General features: G+C 38.0%; 1 protein-coding gene across 2 annotated transcripts in view; it reads left to right on the forward strand.

Annotated features, from left to right (window-relative positions):
- Positions 1–17,774, forward strand: part of fam169ab (family with sequence similarity 169 member Ab) — a 102,136-nt gene extending 84,362 nt beyond the window's left edge. For both annotated transcript variants that reach the window (XM_059974542.1, XM_059974543.1), the window contains exons 10-14: positions 1,908–2,046; positions 3,242–3,389; positions 10,812–11,339; positions 12,225–12,755; positions 16,165–17,774. In XM_059974542.1, coding sequence (XP_059830525.1) covers positions 1,908–2,046; positions 3,242–3,389; positions 10,812–11,339; positions 12,225–12,755; positions 16,165–16,197 — 1,379 coding nt within the window. In that variant the 3' untranslated portion in view covers positions 16,198–17,774. The remainder of the gene's footprint in view (positions 1–1,907; positions 2,047–3,241; positions 3,390–10,811; positions 11,340–12,224; positions 12,756–16,164) is intronic.
- The last annotated feature ends 3,214 nt before the right edge of the window (positions 17,775–20,988 follow it).

The raw sequence follows: 20,988 nt of genomic DNA on the forward strand, positions 1-20,988 counted from the left end.
TGTTCTGTTTTTGGCTGTTAATAGGGTGAATTTTTTATTATATTTTAATATTTTCTCAGCACAAACTGGTAAAACTCAAAAGTATGGGCATAGCCAAACATATTCATTTCTCAATTGCTAGGAACGTTCGGACTATTCTCGTGGTTAGATTCTGGAGATTTAGATAAATTTTGCTGTGTAGGCCTAATTGTTTAATGCTTTTATGGAGTGACTTTACAATGATACCATTTGTAGATATTACTGTTGGGACAATGTACCCTGTTCATGTTTCATTTTTATTGAAATCAAAATCTATTAATTTTGCTTTTAACTAACAGCATTTTGTCTTTTATTTTCATGTTTGCACTTTATCCCATTGTAAGGTACTTTGAACTACATCGTTTGTTTGAAAAGTGCTCTGTATATTATAATAATAATTATTATTATTCTGTTAAATACTAGGATCTTTGTTCATAATTCTTGGTCTAAGGATTTATCTCCTGCCTTTTTCTGAAGCCATACCCACACAATTTGCTTAGATAGACACAGCTGGGGTGGAGCAAACCACCATGTTATGCCTTACTGCTTGTGTTATCTCGGATAGCGACTTGGATCCAGAAATCCATTAACCACAGCATATTTCAGGAAAGTTCTGGATCTGGAAAATGTTAAGTTGTTCTTACTTGAGGCAGAACAAAAATGACTGCATTGCTTGGGGTTAAACCATTCAAAATCTGTCATTGTTCATGGTGAGTCAATACAAAATGCCATGGTTGAATTAGAGGGATTAGAGCAGAAGGAAATGATTCTAACCTAGTAGGGACAAGAGAGGAGCCAGATGAATTGAAGTGGGAGTTGGAATTGAGAATTAGTTCTCTTTTCATTCTGTGAGCATTGTTGAAGGACCTTTTATTTTCAAGTCAGCTTTTGTATTCAGTTATGCTATTTCTTTGTTCCTCCATTTGCTGAGGGAATAAAAATAGATACTTATTTTAATTGTGAGATTAATGAATGGATAGGTTTTTGGGATATTATAACATCACATGGCATCTAACAGGAGCCACAGGCTGCTGCTGAGTGCAGTTCATATTCTAAATCAGTCCCTGTGAATTAGCAGATGAAAGGTTCTTAAAGCAAGAAGGATTTGCAATTAATATTGTGTATTGAACATGTAGGTGTTTAAGGCCCCACCTACAGGCAAATCTGATAAGCACATTTTTATTGATACGTACCCTTGTTGCAAAGCTTCACTTTAAATTACTGAAAAGCATTTTGAAGTTGAATTTAGATATTGTCTGTTTTTATTTCTGCTAAGGTTTTCTCCCCAGTCTTCTAAGTTCTTTAACCCATGGCGTGATTAATCACGTCCTGTACTCATTGCTCCTTCCTTCTAGGTTTACTTGCATTGATTTGAGTTGTATGCTTCCTTGAGAGACTCCGTCCTTTTAAGAGTTGTCCTTGTAACAACTCACTATTGGCCTGTTCTCCATTGCACTCTCTCTAACCCTCCTTGCACTCTTTTGACCTTAGTGATTTACTTCTAGGTCTTTGATCTGCCTGTCAACAGCATTCCCTCCCTGTACTGCCCAACCCTTAAATCTCACTCAGAAAGGCCATAATGTCGGATTGGAAGAATTCAACATTGTACTCTTAAGACTGATGTTAAAATAAATTAGAGTAATTAATATGGACAAAGAATGACTTGGAGAAATTTCATAATTTCAAATAGCTGTGTTATTCCTCAAAGAGAACATTGTATATGTAAAATCAATCTTTATTTGTATGTTATTGAAATAAATCATTTTTGTCTTTGGTGCGATTTACAAGAGAAACAATGATGTCAATCTTTGCTTAGAATGTATCGCAATGCTTTTGAAATGCTTCATGCAAAGTCTCTCCATAATTGAATAAAGTATTTTGGTATCCAGAGTCAACAAGTACACCTATTGCTAAACGGGGAAGAAGCAGCCAATCCAAACAACCCAAAGCAGAGAAGAAGCACATTGCTGTGGAACAAAAATGTTCAACTCATGAAGAGGTGATTATGCCTAAAGATCAGCTAAACAGGTATTTGCACACATTGTATGTAACTTGGTTAGTTTAAATAAGGAAAATGAGAACAAAAAGAGGAAAAACTCCAGAGATAACATTTCAGGTCAAAGATCTTTCATTAGACATCAAGAATATTTGGCTTGATACATGAATGGTGTTTCTCTTCCCACACATGCTCTCCAGCTTGCTGAATGTTTCTGACGTACTCTGCTGAACAAGCAGTCACAACATTTTATTTATCCTCTTCTCCACTTATCAGTATTCCTAATCAAGACAGATGTCTTTGTTGCTGTTCCAGCATACTTTCTTAGAGGTTTGAAAATACAGACTGAAAGAACAATTTTAAGTTTAAGGTATACAATAGATTTTGTTGGTTTTAATAGAAAAATAAATCTGGACAGTCTGCTTTTTAAAAGGATCTCATAACCATTTAGGAAAAGAGTCTACTGAGATTAAATAAAAACGTCCGTTCTGAGTCTGCTCACAAACAGGAGAAAAGTGTAGTTGCTGGAAATCCAAGCATTACACACAAGATGCTGGAGGAACTCAACAGGCCAGGCAGCATCTATGGAAAAAAGTCAACAGTTAACATTTCAGCCTGAGACTCTCCAGCAGGACTGTACAGCAGTCCTGGCCTAATGAAGGGTCTCGGCCTGCAACATCGGTTGTTTACCCTTTCCCACAGATGCTGCCTGGCCTGCTGATTTCTGCCAGCATCTTGTGTGTTTTATTCAGTGTATGCTTTTCACTCCCTTTTAGTTTGGGTCTGTGGTGTTCATATCACCCTGGATAATAATTATTAGGTAGTTCAGTTGTTGTCCGAACTCATTGCAATCCGAACGAAGCTGTTTTGTGGCGTGATGAGGTGTGTGTATGACTAGTCAGATCAACTTTCAGTGATGTAAGAAGACAAAAAATTGCTTATGTTTCAGTGTCACCTATCAGGGGAAAACCCTCCAATTTAAAACTTTTTTAAAAATCAGCTTCTTTGCATTTTCTGGTAATTGTGAAAAAATAATGCTTTCTTCCTTCAGGGTTGTGTTCTCTATTGGTATCTCAAGTTTCAAGATTTCAGAATTTCTCTAAACCCCATTGCTGATGGGAATGTTAGTTGATTACCTGAAGTCACATAAGACACTTGTGTAAAACAAAAATGGTAAAGTTGTTGCTTTAACGTTGATCTTAAGCACACAAAATGTATGTTTTTCAGCTTTGAAGCCATGTCCGATCAAAACGAAGAGGTTCTACAAACAACTGGAAACCAGGAAACGTGTACAATTTCACAGGACAGTATAGAAACAGCTGCAAGTGATGTAGTGTTATGTCATATTGAAGTTCTGGAACCGGACGGTGATGAGGTAATTGACGTGGAATGAAGAGAGCAGAGAATATATGGAGCAGATTGCTTAGAGGGGGAGTCGAGGCTGTGACATCGGCCATTCAAGATAGAGCTGTAATTTTTCTAGACAAGGTTGTTAAAAATTTTAAGGGAAAAAAGCATGGTTTGCACAATTCAGAAAGTACCAGTCAGCTAGATGTGCTTTGGTTGTTTAACCAATTATGTACTTTCTGTGTTTCTTTAAGGATGAGACTAAATTTCTGTTAAGTATTGGATTGTTCTGATTCTGTTCTAAGTGTTTAGGAGTTGATGCGATTTCTTCTTGAAAAAGAAAAGAGTGAAGATTTTAATTTGTCACCAGTTGAGTTAGTGGTGTTGGGAAGCATGTCAATGGTGAGAAAGGAAATTGCTGCTCATTGCATTTTAGAGATGGACCACCTTGAATATCACAGACCAAAAGAGTGAGTAACTTGTGGAAATCCTGAAAAATACTTCAGGCATATTTTCAGTGTTTTGCCAGACTTAAGTGATAGTAAATAAATTCCAAGTGCATAGACCTGTAGCAGAACAATGCAGCCACCACTTCCACACCTGGATTCTTAGATGCTGATGTGTGCATAACTTGCTTGTACTCTATTTCCATGTTTTCTTTGTGCTGTCTACTTTCAATGGAATGTTCCAATGCTATCAGTTTTGCTTCTAGCACCACCTGCAAATAGTGAGAGAGTTTGGGTAGACGACAACTGACATCTACGTTTCAAGCTTTCGTGCTGTGATTTTTATTTGGACATGATATGAGACTAAAATTGCATGAAATCAACACATCCCACTTGTGTGGTCAGGAAGAATGTGAAATGAGCAGAGATGGAAAACGGTAGAAATGCTCAAGTGGGAGGTCTGCATGCATCTCTGGCAGTAGAAGCAGGTGACTTCACTAGTCTGGAGCCAGGAAGACACTCTCAGCTGAGAGATGAAATAACCATCGTCATACACCACATGCAAAGTAGCAATTCTAGACCAAACCTGAGGGCCCCAAACAGTCCGTCCAGGTGAGGTAACACCTCGCTTGTGAATCTGCAGGGGTCGTCTGTTGTGTCCAGTGCTCCCAATGTAACCTCCTCTACATTGGTTAGGTCCATCGTAAAGTCAGGGTCCATTTCATCGAGCACCTCCACCCTGTTCATCAAAAACAGAACTTCCTGGTGGCCAAACAATTTAATTCTGATTCTCATTCCCATTCTGACATGTCGGTCCATGGCCTCCTTTGTGCCACGATAAGGCCATGCTCAGGGTGGAGGAGCAACACCTTTATAATCAGTCTGTGTAGCCTCCAACCTGACAACATGACTACTGATCTCTTCTGTTTCTAAAAAAAATGCCGCCCCCCCCCCCCCCCCCCCACCGGCCTCTAACCTCTTCTATCAAACTCAATATACAAGTTTGCTGATGACACCACAATTGTAGGCCGCATCTTGGGTAATGATGAGTCTGAGTATAGAGAGGAAATTAAGAACCTGGTGGCATGGTGCGAAGACAATAACCGATCCCTCAACGTCAGCAAGACGAAGGAATTGGTTGTTGACTTCAGAAGGAGTAGCAGACCGCATGACCCCATCTACATCGGTGGTGCGCAGGTGGAACAGGTCAAAAGCTTTAAGTTCCTCAGGGTGAATATCACAAATGACCTGACTTGGTCAAACCAAGCAGAGTCCACTGCCAAGAACGCCCACTAGCGCCTTTACTTCCTGAGAAAGCTGAAGAAATTTGGCCTGTCCCCTAAAACTCTCACTAATTTTTATAGGTACACCGTAGAGAGCATTCTTCTAGGGTGCATCACAACCTGGTATGGAAGTTATCCCGTCCAAGACCGGAAGAAGCTGCAGAAGATCGTGAACCTAGCCCAGCACATGACACAAACCAATCTTCCATCCTTGGACTCACTTTACACCACACTCTTTCGGAACAGTGCTGCCAGGATAATCAAGGACAAGACCCACCCAGCCAACACACTTTTTGAACCTCTTCCCTCCGGGAGAAGGTTCAGGAGCATGAAGATACATAAGGCCAGATTTGGGAACAGCTTCTTTCCAACTGTGATTCGACTGCTGAACAGATCCTGACCTGGATCTGGGCCGTACCTTCCAAATACCCGGACCTGACTTGCACTATCTTACTTTCCCTTTTCTATTTTCTAATTATGATTTATAATTTAAATTTGTTATTATATTTACTTTGATTTGTACTTCAGGGAGCACGAAGCGCAGAAACAAATATCACTGTGATGATTGTACGCTCTAGTATCAATTGTTTGGTGACAATAAAGTATTTGTATTTCTTACTTGCTTACCACTTCCCCTGAGTCCTCTCCTCCTTCCTTTTCTCGTATGGTCCACTCTCTTCCCCTATGAGATTCCTTCTTCTCCAGCCCTTTACCTTTCCTATTATCTTCTAGCTATCCTCCTTCCCCTCTTTCTCACCCCCACCACCCCACCTTTTTCATTCTGGTGCCTTCCCCTTTTCTTTCCAGTTCTGAAGAATTGTCTCGGCCTGAAATGTCAACAGTTTATTCATTTCCATAGATGCTGCCTGACCTGCTGAGTTCCTCCAGCATTTTGTGTGTGTTGTTTTGAGTCACTGGGCAAAGCCATGATGCTGGATAGTACTACCTTTTACAAAGTGAAACCAAATGACATATGTGACAATAAGGCTTCGCTCCCAGATGAGCTCAATGCCTCCTATGCTCATTTTGACTGTAAAAACCTGGAGGGAACTTCACGAGCTGCCAGCCCCTGAAGACCCTGTGATTTCAGTTTCTGAGGCTGATGTGAGAGCATCTGTCAGGAGGGTAAGCCCACAGAGAGTATCTGGCCCAGATGGGGTCCTTGGCCAAGTACTAAAGATCTGTGCCAATCAACTGACAGGTGCATTCACTGATAACTTTAACCTCTCACTTCAGCAGTCTGAGGTATCCACCTGCTTCTACTTAACCAGTGCCGAAGAAGAACGTGGCAAGCTGCCTCAATGACTATTGTCCAGTAAAGCTTACGTTCACTGTGATGAAGTGCTTTGAGAGGTTGGTAATGAAACATATCAACTCCTGCCTGAGAAGCAACTTTAGTCTGCTTCAATTTGTCTGCCAGCACAACAGGACAACAGCAGATGCCATCTCATTGACTCTTCAGTCAACCCAGGAACATCTGGACCGCAAAGATATTTACATCAGGATGCTCTTTATCAACTACCGCTCAGCATTCAGCACTATCAACTCCTCAAACGTCCCCTGATTATGGATTTCAGGAGTAAGAAACTGGAGGTCCATGAACCAGTCCTCAAGGGATAAGAAGTGGAGAGGATCAGCAGTTTAAAATTCCTCAGTGATATTTCAAAGGACCTGTCCTGGGCCCAGCATGTAAGGGCATTATAAAGAAAGCATGGCAGTACCTGTAGTTCCTTAGGAGTTTGCAAAGATTCGCATGCGATCTAAAATTTTAACAAACTTCTGTAGATGTGTGGCGGTGGACAGTTTATTGACTGATTGCCTGGTATGGAAACACCAATGCCCTTGAACGGAAAATCTTACAAAAAGTGGCGGATACGGCCCAGTCCATCATGGGTAAAACCATCCCCACCATTGAAGCATTGAGCACATTTACACAGAGTGCTGTTGCAGGGAAGGAGCATCCATCATCAAGGACCCCCATCACCCATGCCATGCTCCCTTCACGTTGCCATTATGAATAAGGTACAGAGCCTCAAGGCCCACACCGCCAGGTTCAGGAACAGTTATTACCCCTCAACAGTCAGGCTCTTGAACCTGGGGGGGATAACTTCACTCACCCCATCACTGAACTGTTCCTGCAACCTGTGGATTTACTTTCAAGGACTCTTCATCTCATGTTCTTGATATTTATTTATCTATCTATCTATCTATCTATCTATCTATCTATCTATCTATCTATCTATCTATCTATCTATCTATCTATCTATCTATCTATCTATCTATCTATCTATCTATCTATTTATCTATCTATCTATTTATCTATCTATCTATTTATCTATCTATCTATTTATCTATCTATCTATTTATCTATTTATCTATTTATCTATTTATTTATTTATTTATTTATTAATTAATTATTTTCTTTCCTTTTTCATTTCTGCACACTTTGTTGTCCTTTGCATATTTGTTGTTCGTCCATCCTGTTGGGTGTGGTCTTTCATTGATTCTGTTATGTTTCCTGGATTTACTGTGTATGCTTGCCAAGAAAATGAATCTCAGGATTGTATACGGTGACATATTAAAGTACTCGGATAGTAAATTTACTTTGACCATTAAACTTGCCAAATTACTTAGTGGATACAATCAATTGGAAAATGCTTCAATGGAAGTCAAACAAATAAAGATCCTGAATAGATAGATACAGTGGCATGCAAAAGTTTGGGCACCCCTGGTCAAAATTTCTGTTACTGTGAATAGCTAAGCGAGTAAAAGATGACCTGATTTCCAAAAGACATAAAGTTAAAGATGACATATTTCTTTAATATTTTAAGCAAGATTATTTTTTCATTTCCATCCTTTACAGTTTCAAAATAACAAAAGAGGAAAAGGGCCTGAAGCAAAAGTTTGGGCACCCTGCATGGTCAGTACTTAGTAACACCCCCTTTTGGCAAGTATCACAGCTCATAAATACTTTCTGTAGCCAGCTAAGAGTCTTTCAATTCTTGTTTGGGGGATTTTCGCCCATTCTTCCTTGCAAAAGGCTTCTAGTTCTGTGAGATTCTTGGGCCGTCTTGCATGCACTGCTCTTTTGAGGTCTATCCACAGATTTCCAATGATGTTTAGGATGGGGGACTGTGAGGGCCGTGGCAAAACCTGCAGCTTGCACCTCTTGAGGTAGTCCATTGTGGATGTTTAGGATCATTATCCTGTTGTAGAAGCCATCCACTTTTCATCTTCAGCTTTTTTACAGACTGTGTGATGTTTGCTTCCAGAATTTGCTGGTATTTAATTGAATTCATTCTTCCCTCTACCAGTGAAATGTTCCTCGTGCCACTGGCTGCAACACAGACACAAAGCATAATCAATCCACCCTGTGCTTAGCAGTTGGAGAGGTGTTCTTTTCATGAAATTCTGTACCCTTTTTTCTCCAAACATACCTTTGCTCATTGCGGCTAAAATGTTTTATTTTAACTTCATCAGTCCACAGGACTTGTTTCCAAATTGCATCAGGCTTGTTTAGATGTTTCTTTACAGACTTCTGACACTAAATTTTGGGGTGAGGATGCAGGAAAGGTTTTCTTCTGATGACTCTTCCATGAAGTTCACATTTGTGCAGGTGTCGCTGCACAGTAGAACAGTGCAGCACCACTCCAGAGTCTGCTAAATCTCCCTGAAGGTCTTTTGCAGTCAAATGGGGGTTTTGATTTGCCTTTCTAGCAATCCTATCAGCAGTTCTCTTGGAAAGTTTTCATGGTCTTCCAGACCTCAACTTGACCTCCACTGTTCCTGTTAATTGCCATTTCATAATTACATTATGAACTGAGGAAACAGCTGCCTGAAAATACTTTGCTATCTTCTTATAGCCTTCTCCTGCTTTGTGGGCATCATTTATTTTCATTTTTAGACTGCTAGGCAGCTGCTTAGAGGAGCCTATGGCTGCTGATTGTTGGGACAAGGTCTGAGGAGTCAGGGTATTTATAAAGCCTTGAAATTTGCATCACCTGGCCTTTCCTAATGATGACTGTGAACAAGCCATAGCCCTAACAAGCTAATTAAGGTCTGAGACCTTGGTAAAAGTTATCTGAGAGCTCAAATCTCTTGGGGTGCCCAAACTTTTGCATGGTGCTCCTTTCCATTTTTTCACTCTAAAATTATACAAAACAAAAATAATACTCTAATCTTGCTTAAAATGTTGAAAATAATGTTTCATCTTTAACATTATGACTTTTGGAGATCTGAATTTGCTGATGACAGAAAGGTTGGGGGTGTTGTGGATAGTGTGGAGGGCTGTCAGAGGTTACAGCGGAACATTGATAGGATGCAAAACTGGGCTGAGAAGAGGCAGATGGAGTTCAACCCAGGTAAGTGTGAAGTAGTTCATTTTGGTAGCTCAAATATGATGGCAGAATACTGTATTAGTGGTAAGACTCTTGGCAGTGTGGAGGATCAGAGGGATCTTGTGGTCCAAGTCCATAGGGCACTCAAAGCTGCTACACAGGTTGACTCTGTGCTTAAGAAGGCATACAGTGCATTAGCTTTCATCAATCGTGGGATGGAGTTCAAGAGCCGAGAGGTAATGTTACAACTGTAGAGAACCCTGCTCTGACCCCACTTGGAGTACTGTATTCAGTTCTGGTTGCCTCAGTACAGGAAGGATGTGGAAACCATAGAAAGGGTGCAAAGGAGGTTTACAAGGATGTTGCCTGGATTGGGGAGCATGCTGTATGAGAATAGGGTGAGTGAACTCTTGCCTTTTCTCCTTGGAGCGATGGAGGATGAAAGGTGGCCTGGTAGAGGTGTATAAGATGATTGTGAGGATAGTCACTGGCTTTTTCCCAGGGCTGAAATGGCTAGCATGAGAGGGCACAGTTTAAGGTGCTTGGAAGTAGGTACAGAGGAGATGCCAGGGGTAAGTTTTTCATGTAGAGAGTGGTGAGTGGTTCGAATGGACTGCCAGCGACTGTGATGGAGGCAGATATGATAGGGTCTTTTGGATAGGTACATGCAGCTTAGAAAAATAGAGGGTAACCCTAGGTATTTTCTGAGGTAAGAACATGTTTGGCACAGCTTTGTGGGCCGAAAGGCCTGTATTATGCTGTAGGTTTTCTGTGTTTCTATAACGCTCTTTGGAGCAGCACAGTTGTTTTAATGACTACTGTATTTTATTGAAAAGCTACATTACAGATTCTTCTAATATCTCAATAGTGCTTTGCATTGCCTAGCTTAAAATTGAGTCCATTAGACCAGCCACAGACCTGGCTTCAGTTCTGCATACCTTCAAACAACTTGGATTGGAGGAAGGAAGGGGAGATTAGACTTTCTTGCCATTTGCTGATCCTCGTGGAATAGCACACATCCAAGAATGATAGTTGGGGTGAAGTAAGCTGGAGTCTCAGGGGAAGAACCAATGATTACAGTTTTTATAATCCCCTTATAACTGTCAATTTTGCAACCAAATTATATATTCTTTAACCATAAAAGGCTTCTGTTTTAATAATGACTTCTAGGTTATCATGCCAGAAGCTCCTACCAGTTGGGCAACTTTGGAACCTTCATCCATTTAAATATTACCCAAATATCCGTCTACATGTTTAGTAGTTCATCACCATTTAGATGACATTATTTAAGAAATTGAACTGAAATATGTTGCCTAAACATGTAATCATTAGATGGCAATATTTATATTATAGCTTAATGTACTATCTCATGTTTTAAACTTAGGATAAGGAATCGTCATCTGAAACACCTCCTGAACTAGTAAACGATGACTCTGTTAATCAAGAATCATTAAAGCCAGAAGAAGTGACTCTTTCAAAGTCTTCAAATTCTGAGGGCACTCATTTAGAGTCAGCAGAGATTGAAGAGGAGATTTCTCCAAAGTCATCAGATTCTAATGAGAGTTTACCTCAGCAGACAATGGACGCTGAGCAAGAAATTTCTTTGAAGTTACCAAATTCTGAGGAAGTTGTTCCAAATGAATCTTCCGAGACTCAGGAAAAAATTGTTCAGGAAACTTCTAAGATTGAAGATGAGATTATTCTGGACTCCGTAAAGACAGAGAAGGAAATTGCTGAAGATCCAATCAAGGATAAAGAGGGGTTCATTGAGGAATCAACCAATTTAGGCAATGAAACCACAGTGAATGAATCTGCTAATGGTGCACCAGACGATTTGTCAGAAAATGACCCTGAAGAACCCAAAAGCGCAGTAGAATTGAAAGAATGCAGTGAAGATAACAGGCTGGAAAAGGTATTGTTATTTCTTTTAAATTGCTTCTTTTCAAATTTTGCTTTGACTTCCAAAGTAACTCCATTATCAGCTGAATGAGCTGAGCAGAAAATTTTGACTATCTGCTTTAAGCAGTACAGATGGATTGAAAAAGCACACTTCGCTGGATTAAGTCTGCATTGGTAACTTCAGTTTCCTCCAGTTACAATGACCATACAATTCCGGTTTAAGTATTTGTGTTATACATTGTAAAGTCTTGTCCAACTGCCTGTCTACTCACAAATAATTTAAAAAGGCCAGAACTAAAATAAATAAAATAGAAAATGCTGGAAATACTCAGCAAGTCAGGCAGCATCTGTGCGGAAAGGAACAGAGTTAACACGTCAGGTTGATGAACTTTCGTAGTGTTCTTTTGATGTGAATTCTGGTGACAGGTCATTGGCCTGATACTAAACTCATTTCCTTTCTGCACAGGCGCTGTCTGACTTGCTAACCATTTACTACTTTTAATTTCAGATTTGCATTATGTTGCTTCTGGGTTATTGCAAATAAAACTTTACCTTGGTTTCTTTAAAATGTAGGCAATTTAAATAATTATACATTAATTGACATGACTAGCTAGAGTAGTTGATGCTGTCAAGTGATTGAAGGAAATGCAAATATAATATAACCAACATCATAGTTTCCGTAAATCATCCATGGTATTCTATTCCTGGTTAGAATTACATAATTTAATAATTCTTTTCATGCACTGTCCAATAGCAAATCCAGCAAATGTTTAAGTTTGGGAAAACTAGAGGAAAAATTATTAAAGACAATTTTGTTAATCTAAACTTGTTGGAATCAATTTGTGTTAATTTGCTATGTTATTATGACTAACAGCTTTTTATTTGGTTTTCTGTTCAGGATGAAGATATTCCCATACAGAATGACAGCGAAGAATCTGAACCAGCGCAGGATCCAGCAGCTAACTGCAGCCCTTCCAACCACAATGATACTGACCCAAATGATGTTACATTTCCAACAAGCACAGAACAACATGATGCCCATGCACCAGATAATGGTCACGAATCTGTTCATGAGGAAGCGTCTCAACATAGTGGTACAGAGGGTGAATCCACTTCTGGGCTTACAAAGACTACGTCGGCACAGCAGGAAGGTGAACCAGAGGAGTCCAGTGTCCCAGTGGATCTCACTCTTGGTCCATTACTTGTGATTGAACTCGAGGATGTTTCACTGAAGCAGGCCACGCCTGCCCATCCATCAACAGATGAAACAAAGGAAACTGATCTGAAAGATCAGTCGTCACCAGCTGTCGCTGAAAAGGGTGTTGACAGTAGCTCAGAAGAAATGGAAATGGAAGTACCAGTTATGGATAGGAGAAATCTGAGGAGAAAAGTCAAAGGAAACAAAGGACCTCCCAAGAAACGAAGCAAGGTAGCAGCTTAAATCCAAGTTACACTGTTTGTGTAACTAATTGTATTCCACTGTGTTACAGAAGATGCAAAATGACAGCTATATTGTGTGATAGTGGGATAACACAAGCCCTAATTTCCTGTCCTTCATTAACAGACACTTGCATTTCATCAATACTATTAAATAAAAATTCAATTCTAATGCCAATTTTTGATGTTGCATTTTAAACAGGTTGCAACAAGGAAGCTGTTTTATAAGCATCATTTTATTAATCTTGGAATGTTAATGATGGAATGAAATGATCCTACAAATGTTTAGATTGACATATTATAGGAACATGACCCATAAAAACCAAATTTATTAGCTGATTTGTAGCTTGTTTTAATTTTGAAGTTATTTTTAAACTTCAATTTGGTAGTAATCTTTTAATACTGTACCTAATGCGCAAAATTGTAGTGTGTTAATAGTATTTTAGTTCTAGTTTGTTTGACTCCAGTGCTCTGAATGGTAATCCAAAGAACAGTATTTGTATTGCTAGCCTGTTCGATGCATCACAATTTTAGTCTGGGTCTTTTAATTCAGTGCGATTATGTCACTAATGTCAGTTAAAATTTCAAATAGTTATGTCATAACACTCAGATGTTTTGAACTTTCCACTCATAGTCATGTTTGGATCTTATACTTTATATCTAATATTAAAACAGTTCATACTTTTTCAATATGAAAGAACAGAGGGGGGGATCCAGTGATCAGGCTTGTAAAGCTAATTGGCAAAGCTTTCATAATTATCAGAATTGCTTCCAAGTAATGTTTAGAAACAGGTTCTAGAGACTAACAACTTTTTCTTCTGAATGTCAGTGCTCCAAAATCCATAAAATTTCTATATTTCTGACATGCTTAGAATGCCTTTCTTAAATATCCCGGATTCCATGTTTACTAAAGCTTTAACCTCTATATGAAAACTCACCTTTTTACTTTCTTGCCCAGTGCTCTTATTTACAGACTAATTTGTATAATTAACCATCCAAACCTTTAAAAATTCAAAATGACAAACATATAACTGGAGTAATTAATGTGATCTCTCACATGCATTTGAAGCTGCTTACCTATTAGACAGCTTCAAGGGTGGGGTTGATGTGTACACATACACCCCATTGTGATTATATCTTCCAGTCTGGTGTGGTATGTCAATACTGTCTTACTAATATCTGCTCTGTTTGTTAGGAATGCAACATTATTCAATTGTCTTTTATAATTTGACAGCACTATATTGTAATTCACTTTAACTGGACTTCTAGGAAGGGGGTATTGAAATCTTTTAATTGTGTTGAGTAAATGACTTTTATGTCTTAAATAACATTGGTACCAGACAGTTAAATATTTTTTGTATTATGTACAATTTTTACAGTGATGTCTGTCATAATAAATTTGTTTTTCTTTCTGGCCAGGTTTTGTCACATTGCACTACTTTGCTGATCTTTAACAGAATTCCATTTAATTATAAAAGTACTAGCCTGACTTGGATATTTCTTAATTGACAGATCTCAATTGTTTTTTTTTTACATTGGCCTTAACTAATCTTTACATTTGTTACAATGCATATGTGAGGTTCCTTTTTCTGAGAAGTTCATTTAATATGTTGGATAATTAGGATGAGAATAATTTGACTCTTTAAATTACAATATTTCATTAAGTTAGGGAAATAACCTAGGCAATTGTGAGTGGTTTAAAATTCTAATTAATACTTAATTTCTTTTGAGAACGACCATTTTTCTCTCTGAGCTCCTCAAACTCAACAATCCTGATGTCTGACTCTTCCAACTTCCTACTATTGATTATCCTCTCCATTTTGCCTCTCCCGCTCCAGGACTCTTCTTTAAAATCTGTCTCCTTGATAGCTCGGTATCTATTCTACTGCTTATTTCATCTTGCCAGTTGGAGGCTTTATGAATAAGGATATTGAAACTACTGTAGGTGATGCTGAATCAGAGTTGTTGTTTCAATACTGTACTGGAATACTTTATGTAATTTGACACCTCATTGGAGCTCTGAATATCTTCAGGAGAATAAGTGGGAAAGGTGAAGGCTATGGGCACCCAGGTGAAAAGGAGTACCGTAATTCCAGCATCATTTTGGACAGAGGGTGGGTTTAACTTGCACTATTAGTTATTATGTTTTAAAGTTAATTTGTCATGGAAGTTGGAAGCCAATTACCAACCCCCATGATTTGGCTGCAGGGATTCAGATAGCATTTGGGTCCAGTGGTCTTCTAATTGGTATTCTTGTTTCATGAAGTTAGAAGTGGGAATGTTTGTTAATGATGGCATGGTATTCTGTTATATTAAGACTGCTCAGATAATGAACTAGCTTATGCCTTTATTTATCAAAGCTTAGGCAATTCAGGTAGAACTTGTATCTATTATGAATGTTACTTGGCATTTCAGTTGGGGCAATAACCATCTTAATCAAGTAGTTAACCATTTTGCTTTTAATATCCACTGGTCACTGGTACCCTGCTATATTCGATTACTATTGACCAGAAACTTGAGTGAGCCTGCTGAATACTGTAGATGCAAAGGCAGGTCAGAGGCTGAACATGCTTCTCTGACTTCCTATCATCTGCAAGTTCAATTGCCTAGAGAATATAAAATACAGAAAATAATAACACCAAGAAAGTGTCCTTGCATCAGAATGCCCTTCAGTCTGAAGCACTAGTAATGTCTAGTAATTCCTGAACTGCTGGATGGCGTTAATAATCTGATTTTATTTGGATTTCTAGCATCTGCATCTTTTTTTGGGATGTACTTTTCCACTTAATGACATACCTTTGTGACTGCTGTTCTGATGGGTATTGCTAGTAACCTGCTAAGTTTGTCATAATTCCCAAACTTGTGACCTAAAAGAGCCAAAACAAAAGTTGTATCACTAAAATCTTCAAAGTTTTGTGTCAGTCCTGGACCAAAGTTTTTCCCTCTGTTTAGTGCAAAGCCCACATACAAATTTAAAATACTACCACTGCCTCAGTAGAGGCTGCATTCAACATATTTATGATGGCGTATTTATCAGTATTATCTACTTCCATTGAGGAGTGTTAAGACTTGAACTTCGAAATGAAATTATGGGAGGACGAAAGATCAGGATTGGCCCTGAAAAACAATTCCTATACTCCAAGTTCCCAATCAGGTTTAAAATTGCTCTGTAATTCATTTCCGTAAGTAGCCTGAAAGGCCTCTTGTAAAGATGCACTTTTAATTTAATGTAGAGGAATCATAACATTGTTTGCATGCTGGCCATTATTGATCTGGAATAGACTAGATGCATCCCTAATTGCATTGAGGAAAGCTATCCCCATTTATACAACAATCTGCAGACCTTTTCCAGTATGATCCATTTCAAGGATTTAACTTAAGCTTATTTTGTCTCCCTGTAGGTCCGCCACATTCGTGCATCCACCAGAACATGATGAAAGGAATACATTTATCATCATTGACAATCTTTAATACATTTTCTTTTACTAAGGTGAGAAGGTAGTTGCTGGAAAAAGCCATACTAAAGTCTCTACTAATGATGAAGTAACATATATAGCACCTTCTGAAATGTTGCATAACATTGCAAGGTGCTTTGCAGGAGCATTAACAAAACCTGACACTAAGCACATAAGGAGATTAGGGAGATATGGACAGAAGGTTGAAGGAGCTCAGAAGAATGCTTATGGATAGTAGAGTAGAAGCAATTTAAAATTTGAGGTGCTCAGAAGAGAAATTTAGCTAAAAATGCAGGCAAAATTAATGGGGAAAAGTGGAAGTTTCCACCAGAAACTAGTCAGTGATCCAGAATAAATCTTATTTGGCAAGCTTATTGTTTGCACACATTTGAAGCAGGCTAAAAACTTCCCATGCAATTTTTCTAAAATTAGTTTTCCAAAATTGGCTCCAGTGTGTCAAACTAACTCCTGGATTTTGGCTTTGAATGAATTACACAGGTAGTAAACAGTTATGAAAAACAATGTTGTGATTATGTTATTCTGTATAGGTTACTTCCTACTTAGAATTTCTAGTAGTTCAGCATGAGTTTGAATAGGATTTTTTTTAAAAAGGGATTTGGAGAATTAGGGCAGCTTGCTGTAATTGCAAATTGTATCTAAAGCAACAACTCTAAAAAAAAATCAACACTACCATTTGCAGGTATCCTTCATTTCTCATGTCTTATTTTATCAGCTTTTATTTTTTGTTTCCTGTTTTTACAGTAGGCATACCACAAGTAAGAATCTCTCCTGATATGTGTCTCAATGCACCTTTTACAATTAGATACCAGCAGAGTAAGTGGCTTAGGTGGAAGGAGCATTGTAGTTGTAGAAAACCTGTTAGAATAAGAACGTGATTTTTTTTTGTGGTGGTTGTTCCATATTATTCCTCCCCTTTAAACCTCCAAACGCTTGTGAAATTGACTGCTAAATGCGAAACACCGACTTCCCAATGTGGGTCTTTCCTGCAAGAATGGAAAAATGTTCATAAAAGCACAATTTTAACCCATTAAAGCTAAAAATGCAGATCATTATTGTAGTCTTCATAGCACAGCATACCTCAAATTTAGAATTCTAAAAGAATCAAAATTAGTATGAATTTATTCCCTCTAAACTGAGTGTTTTTACACCCATTCTGCTCACTATTGGTCACTGGAAAACATCACACAAATAAGTTTTATGAAATTGTGATCCAAAGTTTATTTTTCTGCATAGACCTACATAATTTTGTGTGATAAATTGCGATATGCATGGGATTATGTAACAAAATCTGAAATTGTCTATAGGGAAGAATATATATAATCAAATATCTATCCTTGTGCTCATAATGAACTTTCTAACCAAGCAGATTCTCATTATCGTTCACACTAACTACACAACTTAATTTTTCAAACCAGTAATTCCCAGTAGCACTAATTTATATCCACATGTTGAATTAATAAAATCTAAAAGCTTGCTTTCCAGCTATGTTTATGATAAAATTAAATGTTCAAATTAATAAAGCTTCGTATGGTGAATTGTCTTCAATCTAATTGTTTATTGATTAACAATTGTTACACGATATCAGGGTGGCACAGTGACACAGCAGTTAGCATAATGCATTTACAGTGCCTGTGATCTGGATTCCGTTGCAGCTCCTTGCCTGTAAGGAGTTTGTACATTCCAAAAAGATGTATGGATTCTGTTTAGTAAGTTTTGGGCCTGCTATGCTGGTGCCAGAAGAATGGTGACACTTGTGGATGGCCCCCAGCACATCCTCATACTGTGTTGGTTATCGATGCAAACAATGCACTTCACTGTATGTTTCAGTATACATGTAACTAATAAAGCTAATTTAATCTTTAATTTATTAAAATATTTATTAAAATATACAGCATGTGAAATAGTCAAATAAGAGTTCGATGTAAGCAGCCAAACAAATACCTGCTTTGGTTCGGTTACCTCAAGGCAGAAGAATGAGGGTACAGTAGACGAGTGCAATATTAAGTGTACATTGTCATATAGATAATGCTTAGGGAAGACCCATGTTTTTAGCTGCTACACTTAATAGAAGTGACATTTAAATTATTTTGACTGTTAAATACTTAGAGCAAGTTTGTGAAAGGCACTATCTCAATGCAAGACCGTTCTTTTCAAATTACCATACTGACAATCACTGACATATGGTTCTCCAGTAACCACTTTCATATGCAGTGGATTGTGGATAATCGAGGCAGCCACTTATTTACAACAACTTTTTTTAAAAAAACAAAAACTAATTGAGAAAATAGTCAGGATTTCCTTTGTTTCTAACTAGTATCAATTGCTTGCACTTGTGTGGCTATTACACACTACATTGTGCTTAGAGTGGGGTGTTTAAATAGCATCAGTTGTGCATGTCTGTGTTCAAAAAGCAGCTACTTTTGGCAATGAAGGTAGCTCATTATCTGCACTTAGTTTGTTTATTTAGTCAAAATAACATGGCACCATACACTATGGATTCCTTTGGCGATTAACTAATAAGAACTAATAGTTTTATAGTACTGTAAGTAATATTGGTAGTGCTCAAATCTGTTCTGTTCATTTAAATACATCATTTGTTATTTAAACAGCAGTTTACCTTTTTAAAACTATTTTCAAGCAGTCTTGGCTAACTGGGACAGCAGTTTAATTGGACCAAAATGTACTGCTCCCAAAGTGTCCCAATTAACTGGAATCCTCTAATATATACTGTTTAACTTAGAGCATTTAAACTAATTTCAAACACATTTTGAAAGCTATTAGATCCCAAGGAAATGCATATACAGTGGATTTCATTTGGGACAGTCACTTATTTGGCACAACTCTTAAAGAACAAAATCTAATCAAGGAAAATAGCCACATGGGACACTACACCGATCAGTTAGTACAGGAGACTATCACCGAACAATTTCTTTTTTTTTATAATTAATTTTTTTATTGAAGTTCATCATCAAACAAACATTTCCATAAGGTATTTCAGACATTGTACATATATATCATATAATCATATATATCACAAATCTCCACAAAGTATTTATCTGAGGTATACATTTATAGAAGAGTGGAAAGGAAAAACAAGCAAAAGAACTATGTACAAGTAGAACTTAGAATAGTACAGGTCCTTCAGCCCACAATGTTGTGCTGACCCTCAAACCCTGCCTCACATATAAACCCCCACCTTAAATTCCTCCATATACTTGTCTAGTAGTCTCTTAAACTTCACTAGTATGTCTGCCCCCACCACTGACTCAGGCAGTGCATTCCACGCACCAACCACTCTCTGAGTGAAAAACCTTCTTCTAATATCCCCCTTGAACTTCCCTCCCCTTACCTTAAAACCATGTCCTCTTGTACTGAGCAGTGGTGCCCTGGGGAAGAGGTGCTGGCTGTCCACTGTCTATTCCTCTTAATATCTTGTACACCTCTATCATGTCTCCTCTCATCCTCCTCTCCAAAGAGTAAAGCCCTAGCTTCCTTAATCTCTGATCATAATCCATATTCTCTAAACCAGGCAGCATCCTGGTAAATCTCCTCTGTACCCTTTCCAATGCTTCCACATCCTTCCTGTAGTGAGGCGACCAGAACTGGACGCAGTACTTACAGTAGGGAGTGATCTTTTTTTTTAAACAACAGATTCATTGATTTGTGAGAATAAAATCAGGCCTATGAGGCATTATGTAGTTCAACCATTTTTCCCAGTATGAATCAAATTGTTCCAGCTTATGATTAACAGATGCTGTTATCTTCTCCATCTTGTAAATGTCCATTGTAATTTCCATCCATGTATTTAAAGTTGGGCTCTCCTGTGATAACCATTTCCTAGTAAGAGTCTTTTGACCAGCTACCAACAGTATATTCATTAAATATTTATCTCTTTTCAACCATTCTTGAGGTATATATCCAAAATATATGGTCTTACTCTCTAAGGGTATTTCATATTTAAAGATGTCTTGTAGGGCATTATGTATCCCCCTCCAATAGTTTTTGATAACAGGGCAGTCCCAAAAAATATGATGATTTGCATTTTGATTTCCACAATTTCTCCAGCAAACAGGGAGGTTACTATCATAATGGGATTTCTGAGAGGGTGTAATGAAATATCAAGTTTTTCCATCCAAACTCCCTCTATTTCTGTGAACTGGTACACTTCCATTGATACCTCCATATTGTTGTCCATTCTTCCTCAGATATAATTATCTCTCCTTCCTTCTCCCATTTTGTTTTAATGTATGAAGTCGAATGTGTCTTAAGATTTGACAACCCCTTATACATGCTTGAGATGATTCTACTACCATTATCTGAATTATATGCTTTTCTAAAGAGCTCTATCAAGCATGTACTTGCCTTGGTTACATTTTTAAGCGTTTTATAAACATATTGTGGCATCTGTAAATACCGATAGAAATCTTGTTTTTCTAATAAGTGTTTCTCTTTAAGCATTTCAAAACTGAACAGTGTTCCTTCTTTCATTATGTTGCAAAGAACTGTTATTCCTTTAGCTGTCCAGTCCTTAAATCTAGCATCCAATTTATTTGGTGTAAAATCAGAGTCATATGCACACTATTTAAGAATTGCAATACCTCCCTCTAGATTATATTCTTTTATAGTAGTTTTCCATATTTTAAGAGTCAATTTCACCCATGGGTTATCAATAGTATTTATGTACCTTTGCAGGTTGTTATCAGCCAAAATTGCTTGTATGGGGATGGGAAGTACCCCCCTCCTCAATGT

The sequence above is a fragment of the Hypanus sabinus genome, chromosome 7 (genome assembly GCF_030144855.1).
Source record: "Hypanus sabinus isolate sHypSab1 chromosome 7, sHypSab1.hap1, whole genome shotgun sequence".
Lineage (NCBI taxonomy): Eukaryota > Metazoa > Chordata > Chondrichthyes > Myliobatiformes > Dasyatidae > Hypanus > Hypanus sabinus.